Source organism: Prunus persica, chromosome G3 (assembly GCF_000346465.2).
Source record: "Prunus persica cultivar Lovell chromosome G3, Prunus_persica_NCBIv2, whole genome shotgun sequence".
Taxonomy (NCBI): Eukaryota; Viridiplantae; Streptophyta; class Magnoliopsida; order Rosales; family Rosaceae; genus Prunus; species Prunus persica.
The window spans coordinates 22,430,736-22,451,047 of NC_034011.1; the positions used below are offsets into that span (position 1 = coordinate 22,430,736).

The window sequence follows — 20,312 nt, forward strand, 5'->3', positions numbered from 1 at the left end:
CGATACTCTGCTTCAGCACTAGATCGAGAAACTAAATTTTGTTTCTTACTCCGCTAAGTGACTAGGTTACCTCCCACAAAAGTGAAGTAACCTGAAGTAGAGCGTCTGTCAGTAACGGAGCCAGCCCAATCAGCATCTGTATATCCAACAACTTCGAGATCTCTATTTTTGGAGAACGTTAACCCTTTCCCAGGTGCTGACTTTAAGTATCTTAAGATCCGATCAACTGTATTCCTATGGGACACACAAGGTGAATGTATAAACTGACTAACCACACTCACAGCATATGCAATATCTGGTCTTCTGTGAGCTAAATATATCAACATTCCAACAAGGCGTTGGTACTGTTCCTTATTGGTTGGTTCTTGATCCATGTCTTCACATAACTTGTGATTTATCTTGATGAATGTATCAACATGTTTGTATCCAAGCATTCCTGTTTCAGTGAGCAGATCTAATACATACTTCCTTTGAGACAGAAATATACCAGTTATGGACCTGGCTACTTCAATTCTTAGAAAGTACTTCAGATCACCTAAATCTTTCATCTCAAATTCCTGAGACAAATACTTCTGCAGTTTCAGTTGCTCTCCTGTGTCGTTTCCAGTTACGACTATGTCATCCACATAAACAATCAATGCAGTAAGTCTTCTTCCATCACGCTTAAAGAACGAAGTGTGATATGCATTACTTTGTATATATCCAAAATTCTTCATGGATTCAGTGAATCTGCCAAACCATGCCCTAGGAGATTGCTTTAACCCATACAATGACTTTCTGAGCTTGCAAACTTGATTCTCCTTGTCACGAGCTAAGTTACATCTTGGTGGAAAGTCCATATATACTTCTTCTTCCAAGTCTCCATGTAAGAAAGCATTTTTGACATCAAACTGATGTAATGACCAATCGAGATTTGCTACTAGAGAGAGAAGGACTCTGATAGTTTTAATCTTGGCTACTGGCGCAAAGGTCTCTTAGTAGTCTATCCCATATCTTTGTGTGTACCCATTCGCCACCAATCTAGCTTTATATCTTTCAATGGATCCATATGCTTTAAGTTTCACAGTATAAATCCACCTACATCCCACTGTCTTCTTTCCATGAGGTAATGACATGAGTTCCCATGTGCCATTTTTCTGGAGAGCTCTTCATTCATGGCTTCTTTCCATTTTGAGTCTTCTAGCGCTTCAGTTATACTGTTGGGAACGGGTATGTCAGCCAACTGCTTCACAAAGTGTACCCAAGACTCTAATAGTCTGCTGATGGATACATAATTGTTGATGGGATATTTCCTTTTTGCATTAAGATCTGCTTCATAGTGAACTGGAGGTTTCCACGGTTATTTCGTTTTGGAAGTTGATATGCAGGCTCTGTGCCTTTTGAAATTAAATCATTAAGGGATATTTCATTAATGTTATCAGTTTCAGGAGAAGATGTTACATGAATGACGTCCTCAGTAGGTGATTGGTGTGGTACTGGAGCTGAAGAATTCTCCTGCACAGGCAAAAACTCCTTAATGATGATCTCCTCCTGAGTTTGATAGCAGGGAGACGACCGGTCGCTGTCCCTTGGCGACCGGTTGCTTTTTCACAGAGTTGAATTCTTGCTGGGTGACTGGTCGCTATAATTGGGCAACCGGTCGTTTTCAGTCTGGGATGTTTCTACAGGAAAAAATTCAGAAATTGGAGAAGTGTTGGCATTTCGATCCTCCTCCTGGACGGTTGAAAAATATGTCAGGTTCCCGGAATACAACATCCATAGAAATATAGACTTTCTAACTTGGAGGATGATAACACCGGTACCCCTTTTTGATGAGGTGCATAGCCGATGAAAACACATTTTTTGACGCGGGGATCCAATTTGCTGCGTTGGTGATCATGTAAGTGGACGAAGACCACACAGCCAAAGATCCGGGGTTCCAGGTTTTTGGTAAGAGGTATTTGGAGATGGTGGTAGAGTGTTTGAAGGGGGGTTTGGAAATTGAGGATATTGGAGGGAATCCGATTGATAAGGTATGTTGCAGAGAGGACGACTTCTCCCCAAAAGAATCGAGGCATATTGGCACCAAAGAGAGAGGCACGAACCACTTCCAATAAGTGTATATTCTTTCGTTTAGCCACACCATTCTGTTGAGAAATGTAAGGGCATGAGCGTTGATGTATGATGCCATGATCTTGTAAAAACTGATTAAGATCATGGTTGATAAATTCTCCGCCATTGTCAGACCGAAGAACCTAAATTCTAGTATGAAATTGTGTCTCTACCATTTGATAGAACTGTTGAAATTTAGAATTGACTTCCCCTTTTATTTGGAGAAGAGAAACCTAGGTCATACGTGTGCAATCATCGATAAACGTGACAAACCATCTAGCTCCCCCAGGAGTGGTAATTTTAGCCGGACCCCAAACATCAGAATGAACAAGAGAAAAATGAACCAAACTTTTATGTGAACTTAAGGGAAAAGGAACACGATGGCTCTTAGCTAGTTCACAGATGTCACACGTAAAACTAGAAATATCTAACTGGAAAAATAAGGAAGGAAATAGCTTATGTAAATATTCAAACGACGCATGTCCAAGACGTCGATGCCATAACCATGCTTCGGAAGTTTGCTTCTCAACACTCGTACCCCCAATTTTGTAAGTTTGACTGAGGCTGGCTTCATTGTTAGAGGCCAAGTCCAGATAGTAGAGTTTGCCCCTCATAGTACCCCAACCAATCATCTTGCTGTTGAGGATGTCCTGAAAAACACAATAAGTAGGCCAAAAGGTTACAGTGCAATTCAAAGCTGTAGTAATTTGGGCAACAGACAAAAGATTATGATGTAAGGATGGAGCAATCAACATAGAATTCAAAGTGAGGGAGTTAGAGAGAGAGAGGGAACCCTCCTCAATTACTGGGGAAGGGGTACCGTTGGCATTAGACACCACCGATTGAGAAGAAGGTGTACGAGATGTAAGTTGTCCAGGATCAAAGGTCATGTGATCAGTGGCTCCGGTGTCAATGGCCCAAATGTGTTTCTTTGAAGAACTATGTAAAACATAACCGTGGGAACCTGTTGTGGCAATGTTGGAGGATGGGGAAGTGAAGGCAGCTGTTAAGGAAGATGAGACGATATTCATGGCAGCAGAAGGATTTAAGAATAAGAGAACAAAAAAAGAATTTGTGTTTATTGTTTTGTGATAAGAGGATATGAGGATTTCGGTATGAAGATCTGGATATGAAGCTGTAAATATGAGGAATTTGATTCATGGCAGCGGAGGGATTTAAGAATAAGAGAACAAAAAAAGAATTTTTGTTTAGGGTTTTGTGATAAGAGGATATGAGGATTTGGGTATGAATATCTGGATCTGAAGCTGTAAATATGAGGAATTTGATTTAGGGTTTGGGTGTGAAGAAATTTGATATGAGGATTTAGAGTTTGTGTTTGAAGAAATTTGATATGAGGATTTAGGGTTTGTGTTTGAAGAAAATTTGATATGAGAATTTAGAGACAACCGAGGATCGATTGCTCTGATACCATGCTAAAATATGAATATGGTTTGAATGTATTAGGTTATTTTTATTCTTTTCCATAAAGAGGCATATATAAGAGTTTACATGTACTATACAAGGAATTAGATACAATAAAGAATTAGAAAAGTATATCCTAATTATACAATGATTTATCAATTATATAAAAATAGGAAAGTAAATCCCTTAAGTAATCAAGGAAGTAAATCTCTTTGATTAATTAGAAGACTCACGTCAACAGTCTTGCTACTTAATCGAAGTTAACCATTGAATGGTCAAGTCATGCGTCTGCAATGACAACAATGAGAATTAAGGATAATGAATGAGTGCTGCATATTTTCCTTTCAGCATTGCTTTCAAACTTGTTATAAATTTGCCACTATACTTTCGTGAATGCCAATTACTTTGAATTTCTTATAATTTTTGTTTCGTGAATTTGTGGTGGGTGTGTCTGGAAGCAAAATAATTTATGTTTTTATCATACATGTTACTTTTCAAAGAAAATCTTCTTCCATCTAGGGGATACTCAATTCAAATACTTCACCTAATAAAATGTTAGAGAGAGACTAGCTTAGTTTCCTGGCATTTTACTCGAAAGTCTTTAGTCAATCTTTCCATATTTTCTGTCACTTTCTGTGTAAACAAACACGTGTGTGGCTCCCCCAATTTCTTTATTATTGTTTCTCACTTTCGTTACTAAGCTCTACTTGGAGGACGGTCTCAAAAACTATACTTGAGGGGATGGTAAGGTAAATCCAATTTAAGAATATTCAACCATTTGAGCATCCATGGCTTCACAAAAAATTTGCAATAGTTGAATACCAGCTGAACATTCCAAGTCAACAAAGTCAACTATTGAAGGGTCTACGCTCCGTTCTCTCTTTAGTTTGAGAGTCCTTGGCTCTGTAACTCTGCCCGTTTAACCATGCATGCGGCATTGTTTTAAGCATTCATAGACCAAACTTGCCTTTCTAAATGTTATAACTTTTTAGGTATACAGTTCTGTTCATGTTCATTGCTCTGCAATGTGTAAAGATCTTGGAATATTTGTTCAGTGAGGCTTCTTTTTAAGTTTCTCACACCTGAACCAGACCAATATAAGTTGTGAAGCACTTTCGTTTACTTAAATAATAAAAAAGAGTCTTGGACATTGCCAAAGTCTTGCACACTTGATTGTGAGTACTCTTGTCACAGTGTTTTCATTTTTCGTTTATATATCCAACAATAAATGTGTATAGGAAAGGTAACATTTTTGAGCTTCTATCGACCTTCTGGCAAACTAATGGTTACTGCATTATTGGAAATAATGGGAGTTGTTTGAGGAGAAGAACTAACAGCAACGGAATTCCTATGTGTTGAAAAAGCAGGTTCTTTGGAGGGTGGAAGAGATGTAGCTTCATTGGCCAGCATAAGAATTACAGAAGACATTGTTGGCCGATCAGCTGGATCTTCTTGAACACACAAAAATCCTACCTGTATACACTTCAAAGCTTCATCATGCCGGCATGTTTCCCTCACTGATGCATCGATAACCTCCATTCCTCTACCTTCTCTCCATAATTCCCATGCCTAATTAAGATTCAACATGTAAACCCATTAGTCTTGCATGACCGTTCACATACTTATATTATTTCAAGTTTATAGTTAATTATAAATTTTTCAGGCTTAGGATACATTAGAATTTTTATTACTCACCCATCCAGCAAGAGTTAGTGAATGTTCAAAGCGATGAAAAGCAGCATTCTTCTTTCCACTAACAATCTCCAGCAGCAACACTCCAAAACTAAACACATCCAGTTTCTCAGAGAAATGGCCATATCTTGCATACTCAGGTGACATGTAGCCGCTGCATAAATTGACGGTAGAGAAGTAAGCAAAAGCAATGATTGTATAAGATTTCAATGATTGAAAACATGTGCCATGTATATATATATATATATACTTACTATGTGCCAACAACTCTGTTAGTATTTGCTTCAGTTTGATTTATCTCAAAAATCTTTGCCATTCCAAAGTCTGAAATTTTGGGGTTCATTGCTCCATCCAACAGAACATTACTTGCTTTCAGGTCCCTGTGAATGATTTTCAATCTGGAATACTTGTGGATATAAAGTATTCCTTGAGCAATACCTTCTATAATTCGAAAACGTTTTCCCCAATCTAGCTCTAATTTTTCAGATGGATCTGATTGGACAAACCATGGAGGAAAATGAGCTTAATTAGTGATTTTGATTTACTTTAGAAAAAATGTTAAGACACATTGAAGAAGATCTTGCATTACATGGGTTTGCAAAAACATAATCAAATTTGAAGTCCCAGAAGTCAGCAATGTGAAAGAAATAATCCTAGAAGTGCTGAGAACATACCAAACAAAAACTTGTCCAGACTTCGATTGGCCATGAACTCGTAGATCAAAATCAGTTCCTCCTCTTCAATACAGTAACCAAAGAGCCTAACAAGATTGGTGTGTTGGAGTTTGGCTATAAGCTTTAACTCATTCATGAACTCCTGATGTCCTTGCCCTGACTTCTTCGACAGCCTTTTTATGGCCACTTCTTGATTTCCAGGCAAAATCCCCTGTAGTGGAAGAAAAATCCCACACATATAAAGAGACGTTAGAGAACCGCCTCCTTATAAGAAATGTATAAATGAAACTATGAGATTTATATTCGGTGGTACTATGAAAGTGTTACCTTATAAACAGGGCCAAACCCTCCTTCTCCCACCTTATTAGCTTCAGAGAAGTTGTTAGTAGCAGCTAATATACTCCTTAAACTGAAGAGTGGTAGCTCTGTATCATTCTTTCCATCTCCATCACCAACATTACTTAAAATTTCATCATATTTCTTCCTATGCTTCCTATTTCAGTATTATTTAGTCAGATCATCATTTGTTAGGATTACAAGAATCAGTGTGTGAGCAAGCATGAGAGGGAGAGCGAGTGGTAGCAGTACCTTTCCTTTTCCAATGTTTTAGTCTCACCATTCTTCCTCCTACGCGCCCTGTTTCATTCTTATTGTTAGAGTATCTTTTTTCTGATTACAAGAACCAGTGTGCCTGCAAATGAGTGCGTGTGTGTTTTCTTCCAAAAGAAATTGCTGTACCTTTCCTTTCCCCATGTTTTCTTCCATAAGAAATACCCAAAAGTTATTGTAAGCAATCCTGCTGTTTCTGAGACTAATGCAATCACAAGGGATCGTTTATTAGCATTAACACCTGCAAAGAAAACAAAAGAGAAAGATCAAATTTATTTTAATTAACACATTAACATGATGGCTCGCCAAGTAATCATTTCCTCATTACTTTTAAGCAGTGGAAGAGCAGATCCAAGTCTGATGTATAAAGTTGTTCCACTCCTTTCACCTGTTCCCAGTTGCTGCAAATTTAAGAGATCTCCAGTGAAAATTGAGCATCCAGTGCTGCTATCATAAGCATAAGCAGTGCAAGAGCAGCTGTTTAAGCAGATTGAACCACATTCAGAAATATTTCCAATCACCACAGACTGATTATTTTCTGGCAATGACATGATACGGATTTCTTGAAACACGTCTGGCGCCCTATATTTAGCACTAGTACTAACAGCAGTCCCACAGTACTGCAGGTTGGTTATTCTTGAACACCCACTAGAATAAGCCCGCAAATTCCACTCAATCTCTGACTTCGGCTCAAAACCTGTCAAACAATTACAGGAGACCGTGCTTAACTCGTTGCAACTGCCGGATGCCCCGCAAAAATCATAAACTTCACATTGCCTTTTTGGTTGGCTCCCAAACAAATTCCACTCTCTGGAATTCTCCGACCATGTGAATTGCCGAATCTGCCCTGAGGTATGCATCACGAGTCGAGATATTGTCTTGGGATTATTTAGAGAATAGGTGTAATAACTTTCGTTTTTGTTTGTAACATAGCTGTAATTGTACATATTGTTACGCCTCATCTCAGGAACCCAGCTGAAAATACGTGACTTTGCATCCCATGCTCCACTGCTCCAATACTGTCTAGACCTATTCCAAAATATGAGATATGCATTACTTCCATTGGGGTCAAGCTGAAGACTGAAAAGACCTGGTGCAGGATCCTCTGAACTCTTCCATGATGTGAGAATTTGGGTTCGATTAGTGACAATGTTGAATCCAAGTTTACCTCCTGGTAGCAATGTATGAGCTGGATGATCAAAGCTTTGCCACAAAGGCTCTGATGTATTAGTACTTGACCCATCAGCCCTTAAGACAAGGTTTCCACTATCTAATAGAACTGCTTGTACAGAACCTGAGGTGGTGGTGGAGGCTAAATTTGTGGACCAAACTGGAGTTTTGGATTCACTGAAGAGAATTAGATTACCATCTGAGATCCTCAAGACTGAAGAAAATCTATCAGCGACTGGTATTTCCCTATTTGCCACCCAAACTATGGTCCTCTCAGATACTACTTGCTCAGAGTACCATATGCCTACGTAGTTGTATGAAAAAATACCTGGTTTGAAGAAACCCAGCTCAAAAACCCCATCCGCTGAGACAATGGTTTGATCACCCGAGAGAGATTCGTCTGCACTTATGGTGTCAGCTGCAAGGGATATATGGGACTTGAGAAATAGGCATAATAAAAGAATGTTGAACCCGAATTTTGGGTTACTTTTGGTATCCATGGATGCACAAAAATTTTGCAGACAACCAAGATGATGTATGGTACTGGAAAAATATACCAATACTTGAAAAGCCAGCTGATCATTCCAAGTCAACTGTTGAAGGGTCAAGTAAAACGTCTACAGTTGAGTCGTTTAGCTTCAGTTAGTCCTGCCCTGCATTTGTGGACGATGGTCTTCCACTGTGCGTTATCTATTTAGTTTACAGCCTGCCCTTTTCGGCGTTTAGTCATTGGACACCTACTTTTAAGCCAACTGTTGAAGGGTCAAGTAAGAGTATCACTGTAACACCCCGACTCCAAATTTAATTCCTATTTTAAATTATTTAAGTGAATTTACGAATTTACTCTTAGGATAGGGGTAAATTGGTTATTTTCTTGTCCGGAAAGTGTTTGAGGCAGTGATTGGTATTTTTGGGTAGGTGGTATCGAGACGAATTCGTAGACATGCGGTAGGCTTGAATCGGAGTTGTAACGAAGAAGTTACGGGCAAAACATCGATAGTGGCAAAACCGTAAATATTTCGAAGTCTGAGTTTAAAATATCTGACTTCTCTCTCTCTCTCTCTCTCTCGCGCGGACAGCTCCTCCTTCCCGTTTTTTTTTCTGCACAGCCGGTGGCTCCAAGAGCCACCACAGCCGCCACCGACCACCGTTTGGGGTGGTACCGGTCCCAAAAGAACCGCCAGCTCCTCCTCCTTCCATCCCGCTCCATCCCCGACCTCGGCAGCCGCTGGTGTCGCCGGAATCAGCCGGAAAACGAGCCGGTTTTCACAGATTTTCAAACCGCTCGTTCTCCCTCATTTCTTCTCCAAATTTGACGAGTAAGGTATGGATTTCTACCTATTTTCCATGCTCTAGGTGATGGTTGGATAGGATTTCGTTAATTTTGAGCCTAGGATAGCTGATCTTCAATTTGAAATTCTGCCGATTTTGAGAGTTTGTTTTCGGCCACTTCCAGTCACTTTTTGGGGTAGGCCCAAGAACAAAAGTGACTCCAAATAGGGTGTTGTACCTAGGGTAGGAATCTTGAGCCGAGATGTTGAGTTTTTCCGATGAAGGATTATCGCTTTGGACACCCGTGCGCTGCCGGCGCGTGGGCGGCGCGTGGGCACTGTAGCAGAGGGGCATTATTGTCCCAATGCGATCTCCTGGTTGTCACGAGCGCATAGGATTTCGCGGATCTCAATTCGGATATCGTTTGACTATCGAACGGATTTTCGCATATTGTGCGTTATCCGGGTTCGATAGGTTCCGACCGTTAGATCCTTTCCGAATTAAATTATGTGGTTCTAGGTATCTCTAGGATCGTATAGGAATTCGCGGATCGTGAATCGGAACCCCGGATGTTCCGGTTCAATAACTTAAAGTTTGCGTTTTATAATAACCGTCCGATTGTGCGATCGTAAGCGATCTAACCGTCCATTTCGGACTAAACTTGCGAGACGGGTATCTTAGACCTTGTGAAACCTTTAGGAACTTTCGGATTGTAAAACGGAGGTCGTGGGTCCCGTAGGCCCGGTTGACCCAAATTGAGAAGTTTGACCGTCAGTTGACCGAGTGTCTCCCAAAGTTGTTCCATCGTCCAAATTGAGTAGTCGGACCTTAGAACGTCTCGTTCCTAGTACACTTACTAGAGACCTGGGAAATTAGGATATTTAATTTAAAGTACTCGTTCCAAACGTTTCGTATTAATCTCGTATACGTATTTTGAATTAGGTACTCCGACCACGCATACGCAGCAGGCGGGACCCTCTCAGAGTCAAGCAGCGTGGGACTACTTGTGAGTGGACCTTGTTTTCAAATCTTATGCATGGTTTTATTGATGAAACATTTGTGCATAATGTTTTTAATGATTTATTGAATATATTATATTCATGAGTTGAGCTTGATGTTTTTATAAGCGCTTTGGTAAAATATTGTGGGTTTGGTATAGTTGGGTATTGAAAGTATATTTTATATATGGATTTTGGGAAATATTATGCATGATGTTTTAAATGGTATTTTGAATATATTATTTATGAAATTGTTGAAAGTGATATTTTTATGAGGCACTGAAATTATATTTTGGGTTTTGACGTATTTGAGTATCTTGAGTATGAATATATGGATTTTGGGGATTTCTATATATATTGGCTATGTGTGAGGTACTTGGGTTGTTGAGATGAGATTGTGGAAAGTGGTGAGTATAGAATGTCAGTTGGTGTGCGGTAAGCACTACCCTATGTACCTCCCCTGATGTGGAACTTGGATACGGAGACTTGAGATACTTGGAATTGTCGGGACCCGGGGCATCCTTGACGGGATGTTGCTGTAGACCCTTAATTGGGTAGTCTGCGCGCGTAGGATTGTTCACAGGCGTACGGGTTTTGAGGTTATCGACGGTACGTTCTGGCTGAGAGTTGGTCCCCCAGTTGGACGGCTCGTTCCCTAGTCACATGGTGGATTGAGGACTCATCACGAGGACTCTGCCAGGGTGACTAGTCAAACAATCCCCCGGTTGGATTGTTTCCCCGGTACAACTAGGTGATGGTTATATTTATACTATATATATATCTCTTATATTATATATTTATATCTATTCATCCATTCTTGTTTCTCGGTGTGGATACTTCCTTGCCGGTCGTGCCAATGGGTACGCTTTCGAGAGTTTGGTTGTGGGATTTATAAGTTTTTGGATGGTGGGTTTGTAAAGCGTTCTTTATGGATTTTGGATTTGGCATTTGGTATTGATTTGTTTTTATATATATTATATATATATATATACATATATACGTGAGTATGACGGTTTTGAGATGCATGGGATTTCTTGCATGGTTTTCTAAACGGTGGGGTTATATTACGTTGGTTTACGCTGAACTGAATTTATTTTTGTCCACTCACAATTTTCTGTTTTGCGCCCCCCAGCCAGTAGTTGACTGAGCTCCGCAGCAGAGCCGGATCGTGAGCTTCCGAGCCTTGAGTCATCGTAGGACTCTTTCTTCCTGTTATTTCCTTTGTACTCTGTTTTGTTGAAATTGAAGTCCTTAGACATGCTCTGTTATCGCCCTGTTAGGGTTTGAATTGTGAGGCCGGAGGCCATTTTGTTGTAAACTGTTTATTCGCTTCAAAGCATGCTGCTGGTTGGGTTTGTTCTGTATTTTTATGCAGGTTGAATTTTGTTGGGTTGTTCAATTCATAAGGGAGACTGGCAAAATTTTGGTAGAGAGTCTCGGTCTCTAGTAAGTGGGCCCGGCATCGGGGTGATGTCGGAATAAAGACGGGATTCGCCCCGATTTTGGGGAAATTTCGGGGCGGGTCCTGTCAATCACAATGGGTTTTCTAAACCACATTTTAAAACAAATTTTAAGTAGAAATTGGAAAAATACAACTTCAACCATGCTCTCTATCCATCTTCTAAAATAGAGAGACCTCTAAGAGCTTCTAAATTTGAGAAGAGAGAAATGACTCATAGTGGTCTCCATAATTTAATGCTGTTTTATTTAATGATTATTTCAAACCTTATGCTAATTATTTTTTATATTATTTTTTAATAGAGATGGATCAATTAAAAAAAATTATAGCATTTATGACTCCATAAACTAAAAAGCATGATTGGAGTTTAAATCATGCACTGGCCGTGGAAGAATTGTCCTACCTGCTTGGCAAGGAGACTATGGGAATCGGAAGGGCCAAAAAAGTATAATTTTGTACCTATTTTTCATGTGCCATATTGCAAATAAAACGAGGGCAGATATAGCTTATGTTGTAGGAAGATTGAGTAGATATACGCATAACGAGTAAAGATCATTGGAATGCTTTAGAGCGAGTGTTCAAGTATTTGAGAGGAACTTTGGATTACTCATATGTTATAAAGGTTTTCCTTGTGTAGTAGAAGGGTATAGTGATGCCAATTGGATTACAGATAGTTCTGATGTAAAGTCTACTTCAGGATATGTATTTTTGTTAGGAAGAGCAGCTATATCCTGGGCATCCAAGAAACAAACAATAATTTCAAGAAGTACAATGGAGTCAGAACTTATAGCTCTTGATATTGCATGCACTGAGGCTAAATGGATTAAGAATTTTTCGCTTGAGATGCCCCTTGTGAACAAACCTATACCAGCTTTTTCTATTCATTGTGACAATAAGGCTGTTATGGATTTAGTAAGACAAGCTTATACAAATAAGAAAGTTGTATCCTTGGAGTTTATGAAGTCTGAAAAGAATAATGTTGATCAGTTGACCAAAGGTCTATCTAAGAATGCAGTCCCAGATATGTCAAGGGGGATGGGCCTAAGCCCGTAAGGAAGTCACCTAGGGAGGTAACGCAACCTTTGTGATTGGAGATCCTATAAAGGAGGTTCAATGGGTAGTAACAATTCATATTGCGTAACTTAGATTCCAGCACTCTAAAATAGAAGATATTAATTAAAATATCCTGCTCATCCTTATGACATTAGTGCTAATAGATGTGACATTGAGGAAGGACATTATCCTGAATGAGTTTCGAGGCAAGCATACTCTTGTAGGGTATGAGTCACATGTATTTTTGGAGGACTCACCTAAGTGAGAGTAGTCATGAGGCCGCGACTGTGAGAATTGGGTTGTTCTCTAATAACTTTCATGAGAATCAAGATTAAGTGCATGACCATTAATAGCGCTAACCTGAGCCAAGTTTATGGATTAGTATCGTGTGTGTAACATATTGTAATTTGAATCAAAAGGGGTTTAGTTCAAAACATAGTTCATTATGATTCCTTCATATGAAAGCTATTCACACTAAATGTAGGTTCAAGTCCGGAAAACACCTACACCCATTGCACGGTATACAAATTGCCCAAGTTTCCTCATCTTTACTTGTTTTTCATTTTGACTATTCCTTATGAAGTTTTGAAACTTGAGGGGGATTGTTAATTATTTATTATTATGTTTTATTTTATTAAAATTCAAAACTTATTATTATTGTTCTATATTTAATAGTAATGATTATTTATTTTAAGAGTCAAATTTGTTGACCCAATAGACATGACTTTATTAAAAGGGTGTGTGGAGTCTTATAAATAAAGAACTCCTCAGACATAACAGGGAACGAACAATTCTCTGTTACTCTCATGCTCCATATATGATCAGACTCATCATTCTCCATCTCCTACAATTCTCTTTATCTATTTCCTGGGCAATCGATCAACACTTGGCATACCCGTCTGCCGTTGGCGCGCATAACGGACCAGACATCCTATGAGGCTTTTGGGTTGTATCTTGGAGTTGTAGGCACCGCCATAACCTGCACGTAAGAGATCCCTAAAATAATTTTATTTGAGGAACACCCTTTAGGGTATCCTATGAATTTTTTTCTAACAATCCAAACCATCTATTTTTTAAGTCTACATTCATAGATTATTCTTGCAAAAAATTAGACAAATCGGAAACCATTTCGACATCCAATTGTACCATACAAAATCAATGAACACGGTGCATCAAGAAATTACTAAAATTTCCATAACACAATTGAGTGGTCAAATGATATCGGATTCAAGTGATTTTTTTATAGAGATTTTTTTTTTATCAACGTGAAATTCATTAGATAAAGAAATTATGGTAGATAGCCCAATGACATAGGATCACAAAATGAACATCTAAAACATACATGGTTTGTATTAGAGATGTGTATATATACAGTGAGCTTCGGTTAAGGGATTCCTCAAACAAACTTATTTGAGGGATACTCTTGTAGGACCCACTTCGCATTGTATTTCACTAGATGCCTTAATGATTTTGTCGGTCTCTATTAGATGCCTTAATGATTTGCAATTTGCATGTTTTCTCGAGGATGATCTTAGAATGAAAATGTGAAAAATAGATGGTTTGGATCGTTGAAAAACATTTCGTAGGGTACCTTAAAGAGTATCCTTCAAATAAAATTATTTGAGGAATGTCTCAATAGAAAGAGACTATACGTATATAATATGGAGCAGATCAATGACACCAATTTTTTTACACAAATTATGACACAAGTTTTTAACCCTTAGATTAATGATTTAGATTAACCAAATTAGTGGATCAGTTTTAAATAATTATATTAGTTTTTCCTCCTTATTTCTTTCTCCACAATAATGTTTTTCACGTCTTTATGTTTTCCAGTGTCGCTCACTTAAGGACTTAGAAATGAGGTCATGTAAGGTCCTTTTTAATAAAGACCATTGGATTAATCCAACAGTACACATAATTACTAGTTCAAACCCTCACTCATGCTCCTTGTTTCACCCAAACAATTCTTTTAATTATTATAACCAGCAAAAACAAATAAAACTAAAAACAAAGAAAGTAGAATTACACGTTGTCTTCATCCCAGCCACCATCCACCCCCTCATCCCCTTTCTCTCTTCCTCTTCCTCGTTCTTCCCCCTCAGTCATCTTCTCCGTTGTGCATGAAATTAAAGGATGAGTGTTAAAATCATTCGCCTTTATAAATCAAGGAAAGTTTAATCTCATTGGGATATTACCGTTAGATTTACAATTATGCTATAACATTCCCATACTTCCTCACGACTCACATTCAAATCCAGTTTTCGTTTTCAAACAACATTGTTTGAAAAACTCAACCCATATGAGGGTATGAAGATGGCCGAGGGTGATATGTGCTGGTTTAGTTGTATTCATGTCTTTGGCCCATTTGGCAAGAGAAGAGTGGTCCACGTGGCAGCCTTCTCACCTTTCAATTGTTATTCAGTTGTGGGGTTGTTAGATCAGTTTGTTAATCGGTTTTGGGTTGTTAGATTAGTTGTTAAGTCCGCGGTTTAGGCGCGAATATTAGTTACAGTTGCTAACCCAATTTATAAGCTGGTTTTGTAAGGCTTTTAGTTGTGAGTTGTTTTGTAAATGTTCTGAGTCAATAAAGTTACTCGTTTTGCTTACATGAGTCAAGGTTGAGACCATTGGGTTGGAATGGGGGCTATGAAGGAAAACATATTCAACGAGTAATCCTAAATTTTTTTGTTTTCGTTTTAATTTTTTGTGCTAGGTAGAATAATTAAAACAGTTGTTTGAGTAAAACAAGGGCCATGAGTGAGGGTTTAAACTAGTAATTATATGTGTCATTGGATTAATCCAATGATCTTTATTAGGTCTTTAGGTGAGTGGGACTATCTAGTTTCTTGGTTTCCATTTGCCGTCTTGGTCAATTAATCCCTTTTCGTTTCCTCCTCCTCCTTCCTCATCCTCATGTTACATCTCCATATTTTAAGGGGTTGATCAAGAAATCTATCCAATATTATGAAGGAATTTTGAAACAAATTGAAATTCATCCAAAAAATTACTTGAATCCAATATTATTTGATCATTCAATTAAATTATTAAAATTTAAACACTTTCTTGAATTATCGTATTTATTGATTTTATTGGTTCAATTAGATGGCTTAATGATTTTCAATTTGTCTGAAATTTTTTTTTTTTTTTTGCAAGGATGATCTATGAATGAAGACTTGAAAAATAGATAGTTTCGATAGTTGAAATTTTTTTTTGTGGAATACCCTGAAGGGTGTCCCAAGAATTGGACTATATATATATAAACAAAAATAGTATTGCTGAGTTCTTGCAATTGTCACAACGTTTTGCTTTTTAGTTTATATACCTAACATTAAATGTGTTGAGGGAAGGAAACAAATATTGGAACCTCTATCGACCTTCTGGCAAACTGATGGTGACTCCATTGTTGGAAAACGGCAGGTAATTGAGAAGAACCAACAACAGGTATGGAATTCCTGTTAGTTGAAAAGGCCGGTTCCTTGGAGGGTGGAAGTGATGTGGCTTCATTGCTCTGCAACATACGAATTACAGAGGCCATTGTTGGTCGATCAGCTGGAGCTTCTTGAACACACAAAAACCCTACATGGATACACTTCAAAGCTTCATCAGGGGGGCATGTTTCCATTACTTATGCATCAATCACCTCCATTCCTCTACCTTCTTTCCACAATTCCCATGCCTAATTAAGATTTAACATACTTAAACTTGTATTTTGCAGTTAATCGCAAACTTACAAGGCATAAAAACAGAAAGGAGCGTATATAGTTCAGAATTATTAATAATTACCCATCCAGCAAGAGTTGGTGAATGTTCAAAGTGATAAAAAGCAGCATTCCTCTTTCCACTTACAATCTCCAACAACAACACTCCAAAACTAAACACATCTAGTTTCTCAGAGAAATGGCCATATCTTGCATATTCTGGAGACATGTATCCGCTGCATGAATTGATGGTAAAGAAGTAAGCAATACCAGTGATTGCATAAGGTTTAGCAAAACTGAATGAAAAACATGCCCTACATATACATATGTACTTACTATGTGCCAACAACCCTGTTGGTATTTGCTTCAGTTTGATTTATCTCAAAAATCTTAGCCATCCCAAAGTCTGATATTTTTGGGTTCATTGCTCCATCCAACAGAACATTACTTGCTTTCAGGTCCCTGTGTATGATTTTCAATCTAGAGTGCTTGTGGATATAAAGTACTCCCTGAGCAATACCCTCTATAATTCGAAAGCGTTTCCCCCAATCTAATTCTGCATTTTCAGATGAATCTGATAGGACAAACCATGAAGAAAATTTAGCTAGGTGTTTTTCTTTTTATTATAGATGAAATGCTGGACAAATGGAAAAAGATCTTGCATTACACAACTTTTGCGCATTGAGGTCCCAGAAATCAACAACATCAAAGAATCAATCTTAGAAGGAATGAGGATATACCAAACAAAAGTTTGTCCAAACTTCGATGGTGCATGAACTCATAGATCAAGATCAGTTCCTCCTCCTCAATACAGCAACCTAAGAGCCTAACAAGACTGGTATGGTGGAGCTTGGCTATAAGATTTAACTCATTCATGAACTCCTCATGTCCTTGCCCTGACTTCTTTGACAGTCTTTTTATGGCTACTTCTTGATTTTCAAGCAAAATCCCCTGCAGTGGACGGAAAATCAAACACAAAGTGAACCACCATCCTACCAATCGAACTTAATTAAGAAAAAGGTTGTTAAGAGAACCAAAAAGTACAATATTTATGAAAGAAAAACTAATGTACTTTAATTACCAATACAAAATGGAAGAGTCACCTTATAAACAGGGCCAAATCCTCCCTCTCCCAGTTTATTAGCTTCAGAGAAGTTGTTTATTGTATTTAATATACTCTTTAAACCGAAGAGTGGTAGTTCTGTGTCATTCTTTCCACTTCCAGCACCATAATTTATTTTAGTCGCACCATACTTCCTCCTCTGCGTCCTGTTTCAGTCTTTGTCAGAGCATGGATAATTTGTTTATAGAATCCGTATGAATGCACGAGTATGTCTGTGTGTGAGAAAGAGAGACAGAGTGATGGCAATACCTTCGCTTCCCCAATCTTTTCTTCCATAGGAAATAGCAAAAAATTATCATAAGCAACTCTGCTGCTGCTGAGACCATTGCAATTATAAGGGGGCGCTTATCCGCATCACCCTTGCCATCTGCAAAAAATTAAATTAAATAAAATTAAATATTCAGGTTGACCAATTAAAAAGATGGCTATCCAAGAAATGATCTTTCATAACAACACCAGCAATTATTCACTTATTACTTTGAAGATGCATAAGCTCAGAAGCTGCAAGTCTGATGTATAAAGTTCTTCCACCAGCGTCATCTGCCACAAGTTCTTGCACACCCAGGAGATCTCCAATCCAAATTGAACATGCGTTACTGCTTTCATAAGCATAAGCAGTGCAAGAGCAGTTATTTAAGCAGATTGATTCACATTTCTTAGCACTCCCAACCTTAACATGCAGTTCATTTTCAGACATTGACATGCTATGCATTTCTAGAAACTGGTATTTCGTCCCAATAACACTAGTAGAATTCCCACACTGCAAATTGGTTTTTCTTTGACACCCACCTGAGTAATCCTGCAAAGCCCAATCCCGTGGCGACTTCTGCTTAAAACCCATCAAACAATTACACAAGACCCCGGATTTTTCATTGCAGCTCCCGAATGCCCCGCAAATCAGATGAACAGCACATTGCTGCCTTGGTAAAGACCAAAATATTTTCGATGGCCTGGAAGGCGTAAACCAAATTAGTTGCTGAATCTGCCCCGATACTGACATCATGAATGGAGATACTTTCTTAGGATCATAAAGCGAATAGGTGAAATAACTTCCGTTTTCATTTGAAACAAAGCTGTAGTTGTAGACGTAATTAAGCCGCATCTCAGGAGACAAGCTGAAAATATTTGAACTTGCATTCCATGATCCACTGGTCCAATACTGTTTAGACCTATTCCACAGTAAGATAAATGAATTGCTTCCATTCGGGTCTACCTCAAGAGAGTAAAGACCTGGTGCAGGATTCCGTGAGTTCTTCCATGAAGTGAGAATTTGGGTTTGATTGGTAATATTGTTGAATGCAACCTTGGCTCCTGGTAGCCATGTGTGGGCTGGATGATGAAAGCTTTGCCATAAAAACTCAGATGAACTAGAATGAGCTCTTAAGACAAGATTTCCACTATCTAAAAGAACTGCTTGCACAGAAGCAGAGGTGGTGGTGGAGGTCAAATGTGTGGACCAAACTGGAGTTTTGGCCTCATTAAAGAGAACTACATTGCCATCTTTGATCTTCAACACCGCTGAAAATCTATCAGAGATAGGTTTTTCCCTATTTGCCACCCAAACTATGGTATTCGCAGATACCACTCGGCGGGAATACCAGGTACCTATGTAGTGGCGGCCATCTAATTCGAAGAACCTGACGCAGCACAAGCAACAAAGGTTTCAAGCGAAACCGTGAGTAACAATAAAACTGGATTCCACCAGAAAATTAAGAGAAGCTCTCTTGGAATATTATGATTAAAAGTTGAGTTCCAGATACATTAGACAAACCTGTCTAAATACACATTTCTCAACAACCCTCAACCCTTCAACTACTAGGGGAGTTATTACATAAAACTGAAAAAAACAGGATTAATTTGGAGTCTTAATAACGTAACTCCTAAACTGTCCAAAACAGAATTTATTGGAAAATTAACTACCAAACTTTAACTGCAGTTTTGGAAGGCCAAACGACCTCAGAATGCCAAAATCCACCTTATGTCACAGCAAAGCTGTGAGTTACACTCGTGGCTTCGCTCCCTTTCCGAAAAGGTATTTTGCGTCCTAATCGGAGCTTGGACGACAAAACTGCATATTCCCGCTACGTCTTTTTTCTAGCTCAACCTCGATAAAATCTGCCATCTGTTCTACATCAGAACCCCAGTTCAAAATCCCCGGAGACGACTGTCTGGTCACCGGAGAGAGATTGGTTTGCAGTGATGGTGTCAGCTGCAAAGGAGATACGGGACTCGAGAAATAGGCACAATAAAACAACTATAAACGCCAACATTGGGTTGGTTTTGGTATCCATGGCTGCACTAAGAATTTGCACACAAGAAAGACAATGTCTTGCTACTTAATCCAAGTTAACCATTGAATGGTCATGTGTCTACAATGACAACAATGAGAATTAAGGATAATAAATGAGTGCTGCATATTTTCCTTTCAGCATTGCTTTCAAACGTGTTATAAATTTGCCACTATACTTTGAATTTCTTATAATTTTTGTTTCGTGAATTTGTGGTGGGTAAAATAATTTATGTTATTGTCACACATGTTACTTGTTAAAGAAAATCTTCTTCCATCTAGGGGATCCTCAATTCAAATACTTCACGTAATAAAATGTTAAAGAGAGACTAGCTTAGTTTCCTGGTATTTCTAGAGGCGGTGAATAATCATTTGTCAAGGGAGGTCTTGTCGTCGACGTGGCTGACCAATAGCCTTTCTCCATGTTTTCCTAGATGGTATAGAGGCCGAGGTAGTGTGGTCAGGAACTGAGCCGACGTGCGTGGTTGGTAGTTAGAGGGGACACATAGCTAGCAAAGTCCACATGTTCCGTTCTCATTGAACAGATAGGCTCGGTTTATACCGAAAGTCAACAAACAAGTATATTGCAACGGTGACACAGAAGTTCTCTCATATCGCGCATTGGATTCATGGAAACATTGATGTTATATTTCATTTTAAAGTTATCATATTCATTTGCATACATTCTATTATGCACAGTTGGCAAGTATAGAACTCAGTTAGAGGTGGGGAAACAGAACATTAGTACCCAGGATCTAATG

At 38.6% G+C, this 20,312-nt stretch overlaps 2 protein-coding genes, 1 long non-coding RNA gene and 1 pseudogene across 4 annotated transcripts; 1 reads left to right on the top strand and 3 right to left on the bottom strand.

Moving 5' to 3' along the window:
- LOC109948138 (uncharacterized mitochondrial protein AtMg00810-like) lies at positions 54–839 on the bottom strand. Its single transcript, XM_020560080.1, has one exon. It carries the CDS (start codon positions 837–839, stop codon positions 54–56), a length of 786 nt encoding a protein of 261 aa, XP_020415669.1.
- On the bottom strand, positions 4,614–8,304 carry LOC18784170 (G-type lectin S-receptor-like serine/threonine-protein kinase At4g27290). Of its 2 annotated transcripts, none has more exons than XM_020559486.1 (8): positions 6,877–8,304; positions 6,618–6,729; positions 6,468–6,515; positions 6,207–6,372; positions 5,880–6,090; positions 5,460–5,697; positions 5,209–5,359; positions 4,614–5,082 (listed from the first exon to the last, which is right to left on the bottom strand). In XM_020559486.1, the coding sequence occupies exons 1-8, from the start codon at positions 8,156–8,158 to the stop codon at positions 4,774–4,776; spliced, it is 2,517 nt and encodes an 838-aa protein (XP_020415075.1). In that variant the 5' UTR covers positions 8,159–8,304; the 3' UTR covers positions 4,614–4,773. The 2 variants fall into 2 exon arrangements, with proteins under 2 accessions (XP_020415075.1, XP_020415074.1); XM_020559485.1 differs by having other exon boundaries at positions 6,817–8,304.
- On the top strand, positions 8,712–11,347 carry LOC109947917. Its single transcript, XR_002270699.1, has 3 exons — positions 8,712–8,982; positions 9,873–9,936; positions 11,061–11,347. It is a non-coding gene; the product is annotated as an uncharacterized LOC109947917 (long non-coding RNA).
- On the bottom strand, positions 15,597–19,555 carry LOC18783686 (annotated as a pseudogene).